We start from the raw sequence: 16,417 nt of genomic DNA, 5'->3' as shown, positions 1-16,417 counted from the left end.
TGGCCAGGAGGTAAATTGGCAGCAGGTGTTACTCCCGCCAGTCAAAGGTGCGCTGTTATTCTTCGTAGTCTGTGATGATGACACATTCCCACGCGTTGTAATCCATCCGTTCGTATTCTACCGCAGCGTGGGTGGCCGCTGCGTGGGTGGCCAGAGTCAATCAACATTAGCAACGATGTATGAAATATGACGATTTTACTAAATTTAATTAACACAGAGGGCTGCGCGGCGGATGAGTGGTTAGCGCGCAGACCTCACAGCTAGGAGACCCGAGTTCAATCCCACCCTCGGCCATCTCTGTGTGGAGTTTCATCCCACGTTCCAAAAAAACATGCTAGGTTTATTAGCGACTCCAAATTGTCCATAGGTATGAATGTGAGTGTGAATGGTTGTTTGTCTATATGTGCCCTGTGATTGGCTGGCCACCAGTCCAGGGTGTACCCCGCCTCTCGCTCGAAGACAGCTGGGATAGGCTCCAGCACCCCCGCGACCCTCGTGAGGAAAAGCAGAATAAAATGAATGAATTAATGACAGAACAGGATTACCAAGACACGCTTGGTAAACGATTTCTCAAAGTAGATAAAAAAAAATTCAATATTTGTTGTAATCGAGGTACTCGAATTATTTGAATAATTATAGCAACCCTAGTATTCCGTGTATTTTCCAGCATACATTCAATGTAGCAAATTGAACATCTGAATTTTTATTTATGTTTCTGTTTATTTACACACACACACAGACATTATGAAGCTGTTTTCATATTCATATTCTTGAAATGAGAATAAGTGATGAACGGATTATAGAAGTGTATGAGTCGGAGATCTGTGAAACACTGTGCTTCCGTCTGCCATCATACCAGAGAGCCGTGCTTGCTGTGGTGCTGTTGGAATTAATTAAATCAATTAGTTCCCGCACATACAGTGTCAGAGAAGCTATATAATTAGCATTGGGGATGTACAGAAGGATTGCCTATGGATTTCAGTAAAAAAAAAAAAACGTCATGTGATTGGCGTATGCCGATAAATGCCTTTTGGAAGCGATCACAATAAACGACAATTCATGTCATGACAACACAAACATGAATGTGTATGTGTGCTATGTGACGTAGGGTTCCCGACACCGGAATTGAGCCCACTTTGAGAATCAACACTAGCCTGTAAAATGTCAATGGATTCTGTTTGACAGGCTGCATCAATCAATGCCAGTGTGTTTGATCACTTCCTTGGCAAACCTATGAATTATCCTCGTAGCTTCTCATCTTGGGAATCCAAATTCCGATTTTTTACCACAGTGACATTTTGTTTTTTAAACAAACAAGCATGCATTTGTTGATCCGGCGTCCATATTTCATTCTAGATGAGGACGGATGCCGAGAAAAGATCTCTGGTGGAAAGTGGATTGTCATGGGACAGCGGGAACACCAAACCCAGCCGTAAGAGTCTGGGCGGCAGCACCTACGACACAGGAAGCCTCAAATCGGAATCAGCCAATAAATGGAAAAAATCCAAGCCGCCAGCGGACGTTGTTGACGGAGAGAAGGGTGAACTGAAGAAACCCCAGACACTGAGCTACGGGAACGCGGCGAGGAAAGGAAGGAACCCGCCGGTGGGCGTCACCTCGCCCATCACGCATACGCCTCAGAGCGGGATCAGAGTGGCAGGTTAGTTACGCAAGATCCTAATTTGGATGGTTTCGTAACCTCAGGACACGGACCACGTTTGTCTTAAAGCTTAGTATTCTCTCCTCTCTGCCGGTTTCGCACCCACACATTGACAGACACGTTCTCTGTTTTTGCACCCACCCACAGCTGCAGCCCCCCCCCGTCCTTTTAGAGAGTGGTGCCATGTATCAAACGCCCATTGCCACCCACTCCCTTCCTGCCAGCAACGCCAACAAACACACACACACTTTTTTTCCTTCCTTTTTATATCCCAGCTTTATTGTTGAACAGCGAGAGTTCGTAAATATAACTGGACATTGATTGGCGTGTGTGTGTGCGTGCGTGCGTGTGTGCACAATAGCGGAGATTGTGCAGCTCCTTTTCAGGCACGCCATCTGTGTGGTGTTTGTTACACACACACACACGCACGCCGTGGCAGCATCTATATAAACAGCCCCACTCTCTGTGGGACCGTCGCGTCATTCGATTACCAACTGTTGAAATGGCCGACAAAAGAGCGTTGAACTGAGTTGTTTTGCGTCGCGGTTCGAGGTTTGATGAAGTGAACGGTTGCTCGTCGGCTTGCTGAGTGACGACATGATCGTTGCGCGTGTGCCTCAGTTTGGCCGCAATAAAAGGCCAACTCCAATGTGTGCAATTTAGCGCTTTAACCACTCAACCACCGTGTCTCCTACATTCATTCATTCATTTTCTACCGCTTTTTCCTCACGAGGGTCGCGGGGGGTGCTGGAGCCTATCCCAGCCGTCTTCGGGCGTGAGGCGGGGTACAACCTGGACTGGTGGCCAGCCAATCACAGGGCACATATAGACAAACAACCATTCACACTCACATTCATACCTATGGACAATTTGGAGTGGCTAATTAACCTAGCATGTTTTTGGAATGTGGGAGGAAACCGGAGTACCCGGAGAAAACCCACGCATGCACGGGGAGAACATGCAAGCTCTACACAGAGATGGCCGAGGGTGGGATTGAACTCGGGTCTCCTAGCTGTGAGGTCTGTGTGCTAACCACTCGACCACTGTGCAACCAAGTAGGATTCATTAATTTATTCATTTTCTACCGCTTTTCCTCACGAAGGTGCTGGAGCCTATCCCAGCCGTCTTCAGGCGAGAGGCGGGGTACAACCTGGACTGGTGGCCAGCCAATCACAGGGCACATATAGACAAACAACCATTCACACTCACATTCATACCTATGGACAATTTGGAGTGGCTAATTAACCTAGCATGTTTTTGGAATGTGGGAGGAAACCGGAGTACCCGGAGAAAACCCACGCATGCACGGGGAGAACATGCAAGCTCTACACAGAGATTGAACTCGGGTCTCCTAGCTGTGAGGTCTGCGTGCTAACCACTCGACCACCGTGTCTCCTACATATGCTACTTTATTAAAGTCTTTGTGCTTTAATAGCAGCACAGCCTAAAGTGTGAACTAAAGTGTAAGTTCTTACAATAGGATTTATTACGACTTCACATGTAAACCCAATTGTCGCATTTAAAAAAAAATAACCTGATGCGCCATATTTGTATGGTTCCATTAACTGGGAAACGTGAGTGTGTTGTTGGTGCCGGCACGGTGTGTATATGTGTCTTTTGCGGGTTTAAAAATACCCTTAAGTGACTCCAGATGGCCCACAGCTGCATGCCGGTGGGTCTTGGGTCTCCACTCAACAGCAGTTCTTTGACTGTGTTAATGACTTGTATATAAACGTCCAGAACAACTCCCGTCGGATGCAAATGAAAAGTGTGAGCATCGTGTGCTTCCGCTAATGCGGCCGCTGCTCCCGAGCTTGCTTTTATGTAATAAGACTTTTGGGGCAGTGTTGGCGTGGGCTTTTTGTGGCCGCGGACACGCTTTGCTAATGTGAACAGCAGTTTTCCACAGCCGTGACACGCCGACATACACATTACCGGGACGCCAGCTATTTTAGTCGCTCAGGATGGAAAAGAGGAGTAAGCGCACGATAACGGATATGCTAAGCTGAAGCTGGCTGTGAGTTGGTTCAGGCATCGTCTAGCGGGGCTTTAGTTTCGGTGTTCAGGTAAGATATGGCGGCTTTATGAGGCTCACTCAGACTCACTTTTTCTTTTTGTCTGTTGGGACAGTGAAGACAGACGGAAAGCCGTCGGATAAATCTCGGCTAGCAGTGAAAAACTCCAGTCTTCAGCGCTCCTCTTCCGACGCCGGGAAAGATCACCGGAATGGGACCGGTTCTTCTGAACAACGTAAACCGCCGTCAGGTCTTGCCAGGCCCTCGACTGGAGGAAACTTTGGTTTCAAAAAGCCCACACCAAATAATAGCAGTTCACACACTGCGAGCGCAGGCGGCAACATTCCCAAGACGTCCGGTATTCCGGTCAAACCGGGGACAGCTAGACGTAAGACGAGTCTTGATGTCTCCAACAGCGACCAGAGCGGGTTTTTGTCTCCAAATGCCAGGACATCGCTGCAGTACCGGTCTTTGCCACGCCCTGCCAAGACAAGCACCTTAACGCTGACCCGGCCCAGCTCAGCACGCCTGGTAAGCACCACCATGGATGGAGGCTCTGGGCTGGTCAAACCCTCGAACACGGGCCTTCAGGCCCCGAGGCTCAAAGAACAGGCCGGACTGGGTTCAGGGTTGAGTAAGACGATCGGTCAGGGGATCCCAAGTCCTGTTAATCAAACGGACAGGGAGAAAGAGAAGGAGAGAGCCAAAGCTAAAGCTGTTGGGTCCGACTGCGGAGGTGGGTCCCTGAAGGGAACTGCTTCGGAGAACGGTGGGAGGCTGCATGGCCTGAGACCTCCCAGTGTGACGGGCACCGATCTGCTGTCCAACTCACACAGGTACAGGTACAGGTACACAAGTAAAGTATTGCTCTGACTTGACTTCATTGTTATTCTTCGTTGTCTACAGATTATCTGGAACCCGCAGCCTGACAAAACCTCCGACTGTTGTCCAACTTGAAAAGTTGAACTCCAACAGCCCGGAGGTCGGCTCTCAGGACTCCATGCCTCCTAAGATTCCTCCTTACTCCAAACTTCAAGACCTAGCTAGCTCCACGAACCCCTGCCTTACACCAAGCCCGGCCCCTTTGCTCAATATCAACACTTCAGGCTGCTTCTCGGGCTCAGGGATCGGGTTGGGGCCCCGGCAAGTCACGTCTCTCGGCGTTGACACGGGGAGAACCTCACCCTTGCTCTACCCCCGCCTGTCTGGACTCCATCGCAGCATGGAGTCCCTGTCCTTACAGATGAGCGTAGCTCCAGAGCGGCAGGAGAGGGGCCGAGAGATGTTGATGAGAAGCGGGTATGACGCCAGCGAGTCCAGGGACAAAGATCGGCACGAGGATCGAGGACCTCCTGCCAGCTGGAGGTCTGGAAGTAAAGTCTCTGACACGGACACAGACGGGTGAGACTAAACGACCACAGACTTGCATAACGAAGGCCAATGTGCATGCATGAATAAATATCACACACGTTTTAATTATTCTGCAATGTACCTCCATCTAGAGGTCAGCCTTGGAACTGCATCCATTCATTCATCCATTCTTTTTCTATGGTGCTCGTCCTCATTTGGGTCTCCAGTCTGAATTAATTAGTAAAGGAAAATGAAGTAGATAATTTGTTGCTTTTCAGACAAAAATAATGAAGGTGTCAGAATTATAAACCTGTTATTATGTTTGTGTCTTCCCTGCTTGAATAATACCATTGTTCAATCTCCACAGTTCCCATAGAGACAGGAACACTCTACCAAAGAAAGGTTTAAGGTAAGCATATGAAATCGATGCATTGTTAAGAAAAATATTGCAATATGTAAGCACATTTTTTTTCACCAAGTAAGCACGACCTCTTATTATTCATCTGTGTAGTTTCAGCAGTGCCTCTCAGAGTGAAGACGAAGGGAAGGAGAAAGGAGAGAGGAGACACTCTCATAGTATTCTCACCATGACCGACACTCTGGCTCTTCCGATGCTGTCCTCACCTTCCTCCCTGCCTCGCTCCTCCAAGACCAGTACAGGTGTGAACATCTGGATACATTCACTGGCCACCACATTACAGCATTACATGTTATTCCGGGTTTGATTGCCGCAGTCAATAAAGTAAAATGACTCACAACCTGTTTTGTTGCATTAGCAGTTCCGAGCCCGGTTGGCGCACCTCCGAGGATGATTCGATCCAACAGCATCCCGACGCAGGAAGCCTCGCTGGAGCTTTATGGGGGGTCTCCGCTGGGAAGCACGTTGTCGTTAACTGAGCATCCACGCAGCTTGGGAATGGTACGCTCCGGATCCTTCAGGGAAAAGGAGCCATATGATGAAGGTGAGGCAATTGAGGCTGTCAATCGATGTAAATATAAAATCACAGTTAATGGCGTCGTTTTCTAAGTTCACCTACGTTTAGTCCTAATTAATCGCAAATAGAAATATTTATCAGTAATAAAGTGAAAGATAAATTACAGTATAATAAAAGGCTACCATTTAAAATACTGCAACAAAATGTATAATAAACACTTCCAAGCTCATAATTTCTATAATTTTTTTGTTGTTTACATTCATCTTATGTGTTCAGTGAATGGGTCTATTACTTCCTTGGCGTCCAACGCCTCGTCAAGCTACTCCTCGGTGAGTGCAAGCGCCATTCATTCCCAGGTAGCTACAGATCTACAGATCACTCTTCTTCTTCCTCTTCTTATTCTCTACCCCCCTCTTGAGGATTTTCTTACTTTTCTTTAACATCTCTAACTTTCTTTCGCTGCATCCAAAGTCAGAAGAAAGGATTCAGGGCGAGGTACGTGTTGTCTTTACTGCTGTGCACTGCCCTATCGCATTTCACTATTCATCCCCTTTCATTTCCCAAATCATTTATTACAAATATATTTATATAACATGAGCCATGTTATTTAATCTAATAATGCAGTGTACTCTTTTTTTTTTCCCCCCGTCAGCAAATCCGTAAGCTAAGGAGAGAACTGGAGTCTTCCCAGGAGAAGGTGTCTAACCTGACAACACAGCTGACAGCAAACGTAAGCACTATCAAAGTTACTGAATTATATATTTACTTTTATCTCATTTTTACAGTATCATGACAAACTTGTGTCTATACCTCATATGTCAGCTCGTATTATATATATAATTCCTTATCCATACGGGAATTTAATACTTCCAAGCACACATAAACACACAGATGACTTTCCTTTCTCCTTTAAGGAACTCATTAATGCGGTGAAAATATTTGCTGTAGTTCAGTGATTAATCCAGAACATAATCCGGTTGTGATCCGTGCTTATGTTAAGGTCAAAGGCTGTATTATGAACCTTGTGGGGACAAAACACAATAACATCAGTTGATGTGTGCTGTTATGGAGCCATGCATGATTATGTATGCTGCCATCATTAGAAGGAATGACCTTGTGAGGGTGTATTGGAGGAAGTACTGGTTAGTATTTCTGTAGTAAGGGTTTATTTGGGCGTAATACGGGTCAGGACAGCATTTCTGTTCCGGTGAGCTCGGTCGTAAGGAGGGATTGTCCACATCCAGATTGAGTCTTCTTCCTGTGAGTGGTTTGTGTGATTTTCTATGAATAAGCACACAAAAACACTTATAAATACATTTATATTATATATAATCACTTATATATAAGCCTATAAGTGACGACAATGAAGCTAATCATAAGCACGAGGCCTGCTACAATACACATTAGTTAGCATCTTGTGGCGATGCTAACGAGGCTAACTAGCTAGGCGGTTAGCAACCAGCTTCGTGGTTAGATGTAAAACGCACACGGCACTATATAAAACCATAATATGGACCAAACAGCGTCTAACATTAAAACAAGTCAGAAAAAGAGCGTTACTCACGTTTACAGACGCACAGCAAAGCTATTTATAGCATCCAACCGAGTCCGTGTGGCTACAACTCCCGAAGCTAAACGGCTGCCGTGACGCATTCAGGTGCCCGACCAGCGTAGTAATTCTGAGCCACGTTTTCGTACATGACAAGTTAACCCGTTTTACATTTTAACGCATAAAAAGAATCACATAAGATTTGTTTATTGCATTAAGGCTTTTTGACTTTGTCAGGAAACTCTATTTTGACAAAATAAAACAAAAAAAATGTTTTTTACTACATTTTAAAATAGTCTGGTTGAAATTATGACCACTGTATTATTAGGGTCGGTTTCGACCCGGTTATAATAATATAACTATAAAGCAATATTTTGAAGCAATATTTTTAAAGCAATGACTATAAAGCAATATTTAACCAAGACATGCAAAGGAAATTTGATGGTAACTTATTGTTTTTAGTGTATTTTATAGCTGATTTAATACATGATACCTGTTATGAAAACATAACAGGTATCACCAAAGATTCTTTTGTACAATTTCAGTGTACTGCAATGAGCTAAAACATCTAATTCCATTAACTCTTAACTTGAAGGGCATTTCTTGTTCCTGTGTAAATAATATTTCCCTTTTTGTTTTTCAAACAGGCAAACCTGGTTGCCGCCTTCGAGCAAAGTTTATCCGTGATGACAACCCGCCTGCAGAGTCTGTCCTTAAGTCATGAACAGAAGGTACCCGACACACACAACCATGAATTCCAGCTGCATTTCATCATGGAGTCACCGCTGTGGAGTGATGTGACTTTGATGACAGACTGTAAGAAGGAATGTGACTTAGGATGAGGGAAGCCCCCGGAGGGGATCAGGGAAAGAAAAACCTCCCTACGGCCTCAATCAGTCCGCGTGTGCACATCACATTCCGGCATTCTTCTCTCTCCGTATTGCTTTTAGTGTAAATAAAGCCATCGGAGCTGCAGGGGCTGTCCGCTGTGTGTTTAAATCCGAGGAGTCTCTCGTGGTCTCTTCATGCCTTGCTGCTCCCACTGAAAGGCCCGTCTAGACCGCTCCAGAACCTGCTTTTGTCGGTGGTGCCGGTGCACTGACCTGTGCAAGCCCGGTCGGGAGTACAGTCACTTGAACCTTGAGGAGTTGGACCAGATCCTGCTGTTTGGGGTGCACACGATACGCACCTCTGTATGGAGCTCTGCTCTTTCTACTTTTGAAACGGTCACATTTTGAGGATCCAAACGTTGTTCTTCGACAAAGTATCAGACTTTCATCCTCCCGCAGAGATCCGCTGAGGAAATTCGAACTCGATTGGAGTATATTCCAAAATGTCATTGTATGGTCATATCACCTCATACTTTGGTACGAGGTACATTATTTAAAAAAAAAACAAAAAAAACCCTTAAACTGTATTATGGAAAGCAGGAAGTGAACAAATGTAACAGTTATTGATTGTAAAAGTACCAGGTGGAGGAGTAGGATTTAATAAGTTTTGCTTCTTCCTACTCCTTTTGGATATGTGGTACTGGGAACTGATTATGGGATGCACTCAATTGGAATCTAATCTATACCAAAATAAAAAAGAAAATTAAAAAAATTTAAAAAAAAATTAAAAATAAAAAATAATTAAAATAATAAAAAAAACTTAAATTATATTAGGAAAGCAGGAAGTGAACAAATGTAACAGTTACTGATTGTAAAAGTGCCAAATGGAGGGGTAGGATTTAATAAGCTTTGCTTCTTCCTACTCCTTTTGGACATGTGGAACTGGGAACTGATTATGGGATGCACTCAATTGTAATCTAATCTACACCAAAAATAATAATAATAATAATAATAATAATAATAATAATAATAATAATAATAATAATAATAATAATAATAATAATAATAATAATAATAATAATAATAATAATAATAATAAATATTTAAAAAAAACAAAAACCAAAAAACATAAATTATATTAGGAAAGCAGGAAGTGAACAAATGTAACAGTTACTGATTGTAAAAGTACCAGATGGAGGGGTAGGATTTAATAAGCTTTGCTTCTTCCCACTCCTTTTCAACATGTGGAACTGGGAACTGATTATGGGATGCACTCAATTGTAATCTGATCCATACCAACAAAAATAAAAAAAAATAATAATTAAAAAAATAATAATAAAAATTAAATTATATTAGGAAAGCAGGAAGTGAACAAATGTAACAGTTAGTGATTGTAAAAGTAGGGTTAGATGGAGGGGTAGGATTTAATAAGCTTTGCTTCTTCCTACTCCTTTTGGACATGTGGAACTGGGAACTGATTATGGGATGCACTCAATTGGAATCTGATGCATGTTCAAATGAAATAAAACCATTACCATTACCATTATAATTCATTCAAATGCATTTTAAGTTCTTCGTATTCTTCCGTGTAGGACACTGAGCTGATGGAGCTGCGGGACACCATTGAATCCCTAAAGGCCCGGAACGAAGAAGCCCAGGCCGTCATACACGGAGCCCTAAACAACCAAGATAACATGAAAGGTTTTGAGAATGGAAATTCCGTCCCTTTTTTTTGCATTTTCTTGACTGTGCGTGTTGTTGTTGTTGTTGCTCAGACGTTCGCATTCAACGTCAGAACTCGTGTGAAAGCATCTCCAGCCTCAACAGTCTGACCAGTATGTCCAGTGTGGGCAGCTTGAAGGAGCAGGATGCTAAGAAAAAGAAGAAAAAGAACTGGGTGAGAAGGAATGGAGCTGATGAGATACGCAGCTTTAATTGTTACTAACATTCTCTCTTTGTGTCTTTCTAGCTGAGAAGTTCCTTCAACAAGGCCTTCAGCATCAGGAAAGGCCCCAAAACTTACTCGGATATTGAGGAAATTGCTACTCCGGACTCTTCCGCTCCAAACTCACCAAAGATGCTTCATCAGGAAGTGGATCTTTGCGAGAACCTGCCCTCAACTCTCAATACCTCCATTAAGTAAGACTCTAACTCAAATCAATAGTGGGAATTAATTTAACTTTGGATCCTGATGGTTCTGCGTTCCTTCCAGGATCATGGAGACAGCAGAAGAGGGAAACGGTGACGAAAGAGCGGTATCAGACCTGCGCTCAGAGCTCTGGGAGAAGGAGAGAGAGCTTACAGACATCCGCCTGGAGGCTTTAAACTCCGCTCATCAGCTGGAGCAGCTCAGGGACGCCATGAACAACATGGAGGTCCGTTGCTCCTCGAAATAACCTTACATTTCTTTACATCCATCATCAAATCTGGTGTGTTTTCCAGTCAACGGTGGAGAGCCTGAAGGCGGAGAATGACCATCTAAAAGTCGGAGGTCAGCTCCATTTCACAGGCTCCGGCCCCTCCTCCTCCACCTCGCAGCCATCGGGATTGGCCACCATCCTGGGACCTTCTCTGAGACAGCCCATGTCCCTCACCAAGTCCTTCAGCCTCAGTTTGAATGATTGTAAAGGATCAGGTAGGTGACAAACTAAAGGAGCTTCAAGTCAATCTTCTAGCGTTGTAAAGATGGTAATGGTAATGGTAATGGTAATGGTAATGGTAATGGTAATGGTAATGGTAATGGTTTTATTTCATTTGAACATGCATCAGATTACAATTGAATGCATCCCATAATCAGTTCCCAGTTCCACATGTCCAAAAGGAGTAGGAAGAAGCAAAGCTTATTGAATCCTACCCCTCCATCTGGTACTTTTACAATCAGTAACTGTTACATTTGTTCACTTCCTGCTTTCCTAATATATTTTTTCATTGAATTAAATGAATTTTTATTTTATTTTATTTTATTTTTTTAATGAACATTTTTTTAAAAAGCTAATCTTCTAGGAATTTATTTATTTAGAATTTAGAATTATCTAGAATTTATCTAGAATTAATTTTACAAGCCATAAATTAATTAATAAATTTTTCTAGAAAGAAAAAAATAGGAATCTAATCTAATCTTCTGAAAATTACAACTTTATTTTGTGTTGTTTGTTTCTCTATTTTATTTTATTTTTAAATGTAAAAATGTAAAAAAATTACATTTTTACATTTTGAATTTTTTTTTTTTAATTTTGAATTTTATTTATTTTTTGTCACGTACCGTTTAAGTTTTTTTTGTTTATTTTTTTAATAATGCACCTTGTACCGAAGTAGGAGGTGATATGACCATACAATGACATAATGGGTACCATAGTAACTGTCATAGTACATTGACACGTACAACTGTCATGTACATTACAAATAGTATATTTGTTCACTTCCTGCTTTCTATAATACAGTTTCTATAATACATCTTCTAGATGTTTCTCCAGGCAACATGTTAAGTGTATCTTCTCAGCTGGAGGAGGTGTGTGCACAAGTGCTGGTGTGCATCACAGACCCAGCGGAGGTAAATAACACCCCTGTAGACCTGGTACAGTTTCCTGGTACATCAGCTAAGAAATTGCACCTTCTGTCTCTTTTTTTAGCAGATGAAAGCCCAGCAGGACCACTACCTGGGCTCGGTTCTGGTTGGTGAGAGAATGGAGTGGGCTTATCTGGACTCCATTATCGCCAAGACATTCAGAGTATGTAGACGCAGGTTCCTGTGACCTCCTGCTTCCATGGCTTCTCCATTATGCTGATTTTCGGGATCTTTGTTGCACCAGGAGTACCTGACTCAAGTGGACCCGACGGCCAGCTTGGGTCTGTCCTGCGAGTCACTGCACATGTATCAGCTGACGCAGGGCGTGCAGAGGGTGATTGGAGGGGACAAACCTCAGATGTCGCCTTATCAGTGTCTCAGCGGAAGTACGACCCGCATCTTTGTCACCTTGAAAGGTTAGCGGGTCAAATACTCCATCATTACTTCCACCATGGGGGGTATTGTCTTATTTGTTGTACAATGTGTACTTAAATGATGACCAAATTCAAGACCGAGGAGCTGTCGATGTTGAGGGTGAAAAATTAGAAAAAAATTCACATTTTTTTTCATATTTTTTTCATTTTTTTTTTTTTTTCATAAATTCCGTTTTGTCACTGTTGACTTTGAGAAACTTTGCCGTGAACCAGGATTTGGTGGCGTCTGGTTTAGTGGAAATTTACAGTTGGGTGTCATCAACACAGCACTGGAAGTGGACACTAAACCTGCAAATTTATGATGCCCCAGGATTGAACCCTGTGGCACACCTGTAGTGACATTGGAGAAGTCGGACTTGAAGACCAAAAAATCTGCTATATTCTCATTCAAACAAGATCCGGAACTGTATTTTATACAAATTACACTTTATTTAAACATATTTATGGTATTATAAATGTTTTATTTATTATATTATTATGTTTATGTATCTTTTATACAGTGGTGAGTAATGATAGCATTTTAATTCTTAAAGGTTTTTATAGATTGTGATGTAATTAGTGTTACACGGTGCTTACATTTACCCTTAAAATTTGCATTATTGACAGAAAATTATGAACTTGACTCCAATGTTGTCACATCAATATTCATACATTAAGGAAATTATGCTAAGTGTTGAAGTTAGTGGTTTTATTTAGATAAAGCTTTACAGATTTTATTTTTCTTGTTTTTATTATAAAAGCAATATCTAAGTGCTTTTCCCTCCACTTCCGTCTCTCATCAGGTCTCAGAGAACAAAGTGTGGACTCCCTGGTGTTCGAGACCCTTATTCCCAAGCCCATGATGCTGCACTACATCAGCCTGCTACTAAAACACAGGCGTCTGATTCTCTCTGGTCCCAGCGGGACCGGGAAGACTTATTTGGCTCAGCGCTTGGCTCGCTACCTCCTGCAGCGTAGCCGCGACGACGCTCCGGAAGTGGATCATGAGCCCGATCTTGTCGGTCGCGACGCCGCTGTCAACTTTAACATGCATCGTCAGTCTCAGAAGGTAGCATGGAAATATTTTAATGTGCATCAACTGTTATAAATATTACAATTTTTGTTGCCAATTATTTGTTCCCGTAGGAGCTGCAGTCGTATCTTTCCAATGTAGCCAATCAGATTGACAGACAGAGCGGAGGTGAGCTGCCGCTGGTGGTCATCATCGACGATATCGGTGACGCAGGCGCCATCACCGATCTCATCAACGGAGCGCTCACCTGCAAGTACCACAAATGGTGAGTCTCTATCTCCATCGTTGTTACAGTTTTTCCCGATTGTTTCAACACATTTTCTGAAAGGATGCCTCATATTCTCAGAACTCAAATCCAAAAATCACTCACACATTTCTGAAAACACCTCAATTCTCCTGCAAAATGAAACTTTACATCCAAAACAGTCTTCATTCTTCTCAAAATGGTGTTTTGTCTCCACCACTATATGAACAAACATTTATATGAACCAGTGTAAAACACTGTGATTAAATAATATTCATCATGACTCGGGCCTTTTTGTGTTCAGTGTGACATTTCTAGCAAAATATTTTAGAATTGTTTTTTGGGTTTTTTTGTATTTTTTTTTACTCAGAACACAAAATTACAAAGAAATATATATATATTTTTATGAACCAGTTGAACACTAATGTGCTCAGTGTAAAACACTGTGATTAAATAATATTCATCATGACTCGGGCCTTTTTGTGTTCAGTGTGACATTTCTAGCAAAATATTTTAAAATTGTTTTTTGGGTTTTTTTGGTTTTTTTTTACTCAGAACACAAAATTACAAAGAAATATATATTTTTTTATGAACCAGTTGAACACTAATGTGCTCAGTGTAAAACACTGTGATGAAATAATATTCATCATGACTCGGGCCTTTTTGTGTTCAGTGTGACATTTCTAGCAAAATATTTTAGAATTGTTTTTTGGGTTTTTTTGTATTTTTTTTTACTCAGAACACAAAATTACAAAGAAATATATATATATTTTTATGAACCAGTTGAACACTAATGTGCTCAGTGTAAAACACTGTGATGAAATAATATTCATCATGACTCGGGCCTTTTTGTGTTCAGTGTGACATTTCTAGCAAAATATTTTAGAATTGTTTTTTGGGGTTTTTTGTATTTTTTTTTACTCAGAACACAAAATTACAAAGAAATATATATTTTTTTATGAACCAGTTGAACACTAATGTGCTCAGTGTAAAACACTGTGATTAAATAATATTCAGCATGACTCGGGCCTTTTTGTGTTCAGTGTGACATTTCTAGCAAAATATTTTAAAATTGTTTTTTGGGTTTTTTTGGGTTTTTTTGACTCAGAACACAAAATAACACAGAAATATATATATATATTTTATGAACTAGTTGAACACTAATGTGCTCAGTGTAAAACACTGTGATTAAATAATACTCATCATGACTCTGGCCTTTTTATGTTCAGTGTGACATTTCGAGCAAAATATTTTAAAATTGTTTTTTGTTTTTTTTTTACTCAGAACACAAAATTACACAGAAATATATATATTTTTTTATGAACCAGTTGAACACTAATGTGCTCAGTGTAAAACACTGTGATTAAATAATATTCATCATGACTCGGGCCTTTTTGTGTTGTGCACATTTATAGCAAAATATTTTAGAATTGTTTTTTGTAATTATTTTTTCTATTTTTTTTTACTCAGAACACAAAATTACATAGAAATATATATTTTTTTTTAACAGAAAAACAATGTACAAAGTGTTCATCACAAAGTTCCACATACAGCTCTGCAATACAGAGAGTGAAATATTGTAAATACTGTGAAGGGATAAAAAGATAAACACTTTACTTTTTTACCGTCCTTCAGAACAGTCCACTGACAATACCGTAATACTGTACTCACAGAGTACTGTGTTGAATTACAGTACAACAATTTCCTAATACTAGTAAGACTAAATTTCTTACCTATTTTCATGCTACTTTGTATCTGCTCAAATTTGGCTGCACCCTTTGCCCCGCCTCCCTCATTGTTGGACCATGGTTTACCACATGGTCAACCAAAGTGGACCTGATCCCATCACAGATTATGGCCCTCATCCTTCCTCGTCCTGAGGCATCACAAATTGTGTGTAAACAATCGAGAAAAACTGTAAGATAGACACCTTGTAAGTTAAACACAATAAAAATATGCTGCTGTTCTTGCTGTTCTAGTCCTTACATCATCGGAACCACCAACCAACCCGTGAAGATGTCATCCAACCACGGACTGCACCTCAGCTTCAGGTGAGCACCACCACGTGAGGACATCGTGAGAGTGAATTTGCAACACATCTAAAAAGACGTTTTTACCCTCACATTCACAGGATGGTGATATTCTCCAACAACGTGGAACCGGCTAACGGTTTCCTCCTGAGGTACCTGCACCGTAAAGTCGTGGAAGCCTACCAGAAGCGGGAGCATGACGCGGAGCAGCATCAAGCTCTCCTCTGCGTCCTGGACTGGGTCCCGCAGCTTTGGTACCACCTTCATACATTCCTGGAGAAACACAGCACTTCCGATTTCCTTATAGGTGAGAAATAGGAAATACTTTGGAGAAACGGGAAGTGTTTTCGCTGCGCTAACAGGAAGCGTCACTTCCATTAGGTCCTTGCTTCTTCTTGTCGTGCCCTGTGTCAGTGCCAGAGTTCAGGAAGTGGTTCATCGATCTGTGGAACCACTCGATCATACCGTACCTGCAGGAGGGAGCCAAGGACGGAATCAAGGTGAATACTACGGAAACAAGACGGTCGGAATCGTTCAGTATTCTTACACGCTTTATTTGCTCAGGTGCATGGTCAGAAATCAGCGTGGGAGGATCCGGTGGAGTGGGTGAGAGGGACCCTCCCTTGGCCCGGCGCACAGCAGGACCAATCCAAACTCTTCCACTTACCTCCCCCAAGCATAAGTCTGCTCAGCGAAGAGAAGAATCCCGCCAAAGACGTGCCTCCGCCCAGCACACTGGATTCCGACCCACTGGTGAGTGTCCTTTATCTCAAACGGGAAGTCCACACCATTA

At 42.0% G+C, this 16,417-nt stretch overlaps 1 protein-coding gene across 5 annotated transcripts in view; it reads left to right on the top strand.

Annotated features, from left to right (window-relative positions):
• LOC131136692 (neuron navigator 1-like) overlaps window positions 1-16,417 on the top strand; it is a 53,342-nt gene that overhangs the window by 35,467 nt on the left and 1,458 nt on the right. The window contains exons 6-29 of one of the 5 annotated variants that reach the window (XM_078798259.1): window positions 1,357-1,660; window positions 3,791-4,511; window positions 4,582-5,076; window positions 5,393-5,434; window positions 5,537-5,685; window positions 5,805-5,987; window positions 6,237-6,316; window positions 6,432-6,455; window positions 6,613-6,690; window positions 8,157-8,240; window positions 9,932-10,040; window positions 10,115-10,236; window positions 10,309-10,478; window positions 10,552-10,714; window positions 10,782-10,974; window positions 11,801-11,889; window positions 11,969-12,067; window positions 12,149-12,320; window positions 13,121-13,386; window positions 13,464-13,615; window positions 15,574-15,645; window positions 15,726-15,931; window positions 16,006-16,124; window positions 16,189-16,377. In XM_078798259.1, the coding sequence (XP_078654385.1) occupies window positions 1,357-1,660; window positions 3,791-4,511; window positions 4,582-5,076; window positions 5,393-5,434; window positions 5,537-5,685; window positions 5,805-5,987; window positions 6,237-6,316; window positions 6,432-6,455; window positions 6,613-6,690; window positions 8,157-8,240; window positions 9,932-10,040; window positions 10,115-10,236; window positions 10,309-10,478; window positions 10,552-10,714; window positions 10,782-10,974; window positions 11,801-11,889; window positions 11,969-12,067; window positions 12,149-12,320; window positions 13,121-13,386; window positions 13,464-13,615; window positions 15,574-15,645; window positions 15,726-15,931; window positions 16,006-16,124; window positions 16,189-16,377 (4,281 nt within the window). Of the gene's footprint in view, window positions 1-1,356; window positions 1,661-3,790; window positions 4,512-4,581; window positions 5,077-5,392; window positions 5,435-5,536; window positions 5,686-5,801; window positions 5,988-6,236; window positions 6,317-6,431; window positions 6,456-6,612; window positions 6,691-8,156; window positions 8,241-9,931; window positions 10,041-10,114; window positions 10,237-10,308; window positions 10,479-10,551; window positions 10,715-10,781; window positions 10,975-11,800; window positions 11,890-11,968; window positions 12,068-12,148; window positions 12,321-13,120; window positions 13,387-13,463; window positions 13,616-15,573; window positions 15,646-15,725; window positions 15,932-16,005; window positions 16,125-16,188; window positions 16,378-16,417 lie in introns of all 5 variants that reach the window. The other 4 variants (XM_078798260.1, XM_078798258.1, XM_078798261.1 and 1 more) reach the window with 4 other exon arrangements.

The sequence above is a fragment of the Doryrhamphus excisus genome, linkage group LG17 (genome assembly GCF_037039965.1).
Source record: "Doryrhamphus excisus strain RoL-2023G ecotype Guam linkage group LG17, RoL_Dexc_Guam_v1.1, whole genome shotgun sequence".
Taxonomy (NCBI): Eukaryota; Metazoa; Chordata; class Actinopteri; order Syngnathiformes; family Syngnathidae; genus Doryrhamphus; species Doryrhamphus excisus.
Note: the sequence above shows the minus strand (reverse complement) of the source record. Positions and strands in the feature narration are given on the sequence as shown.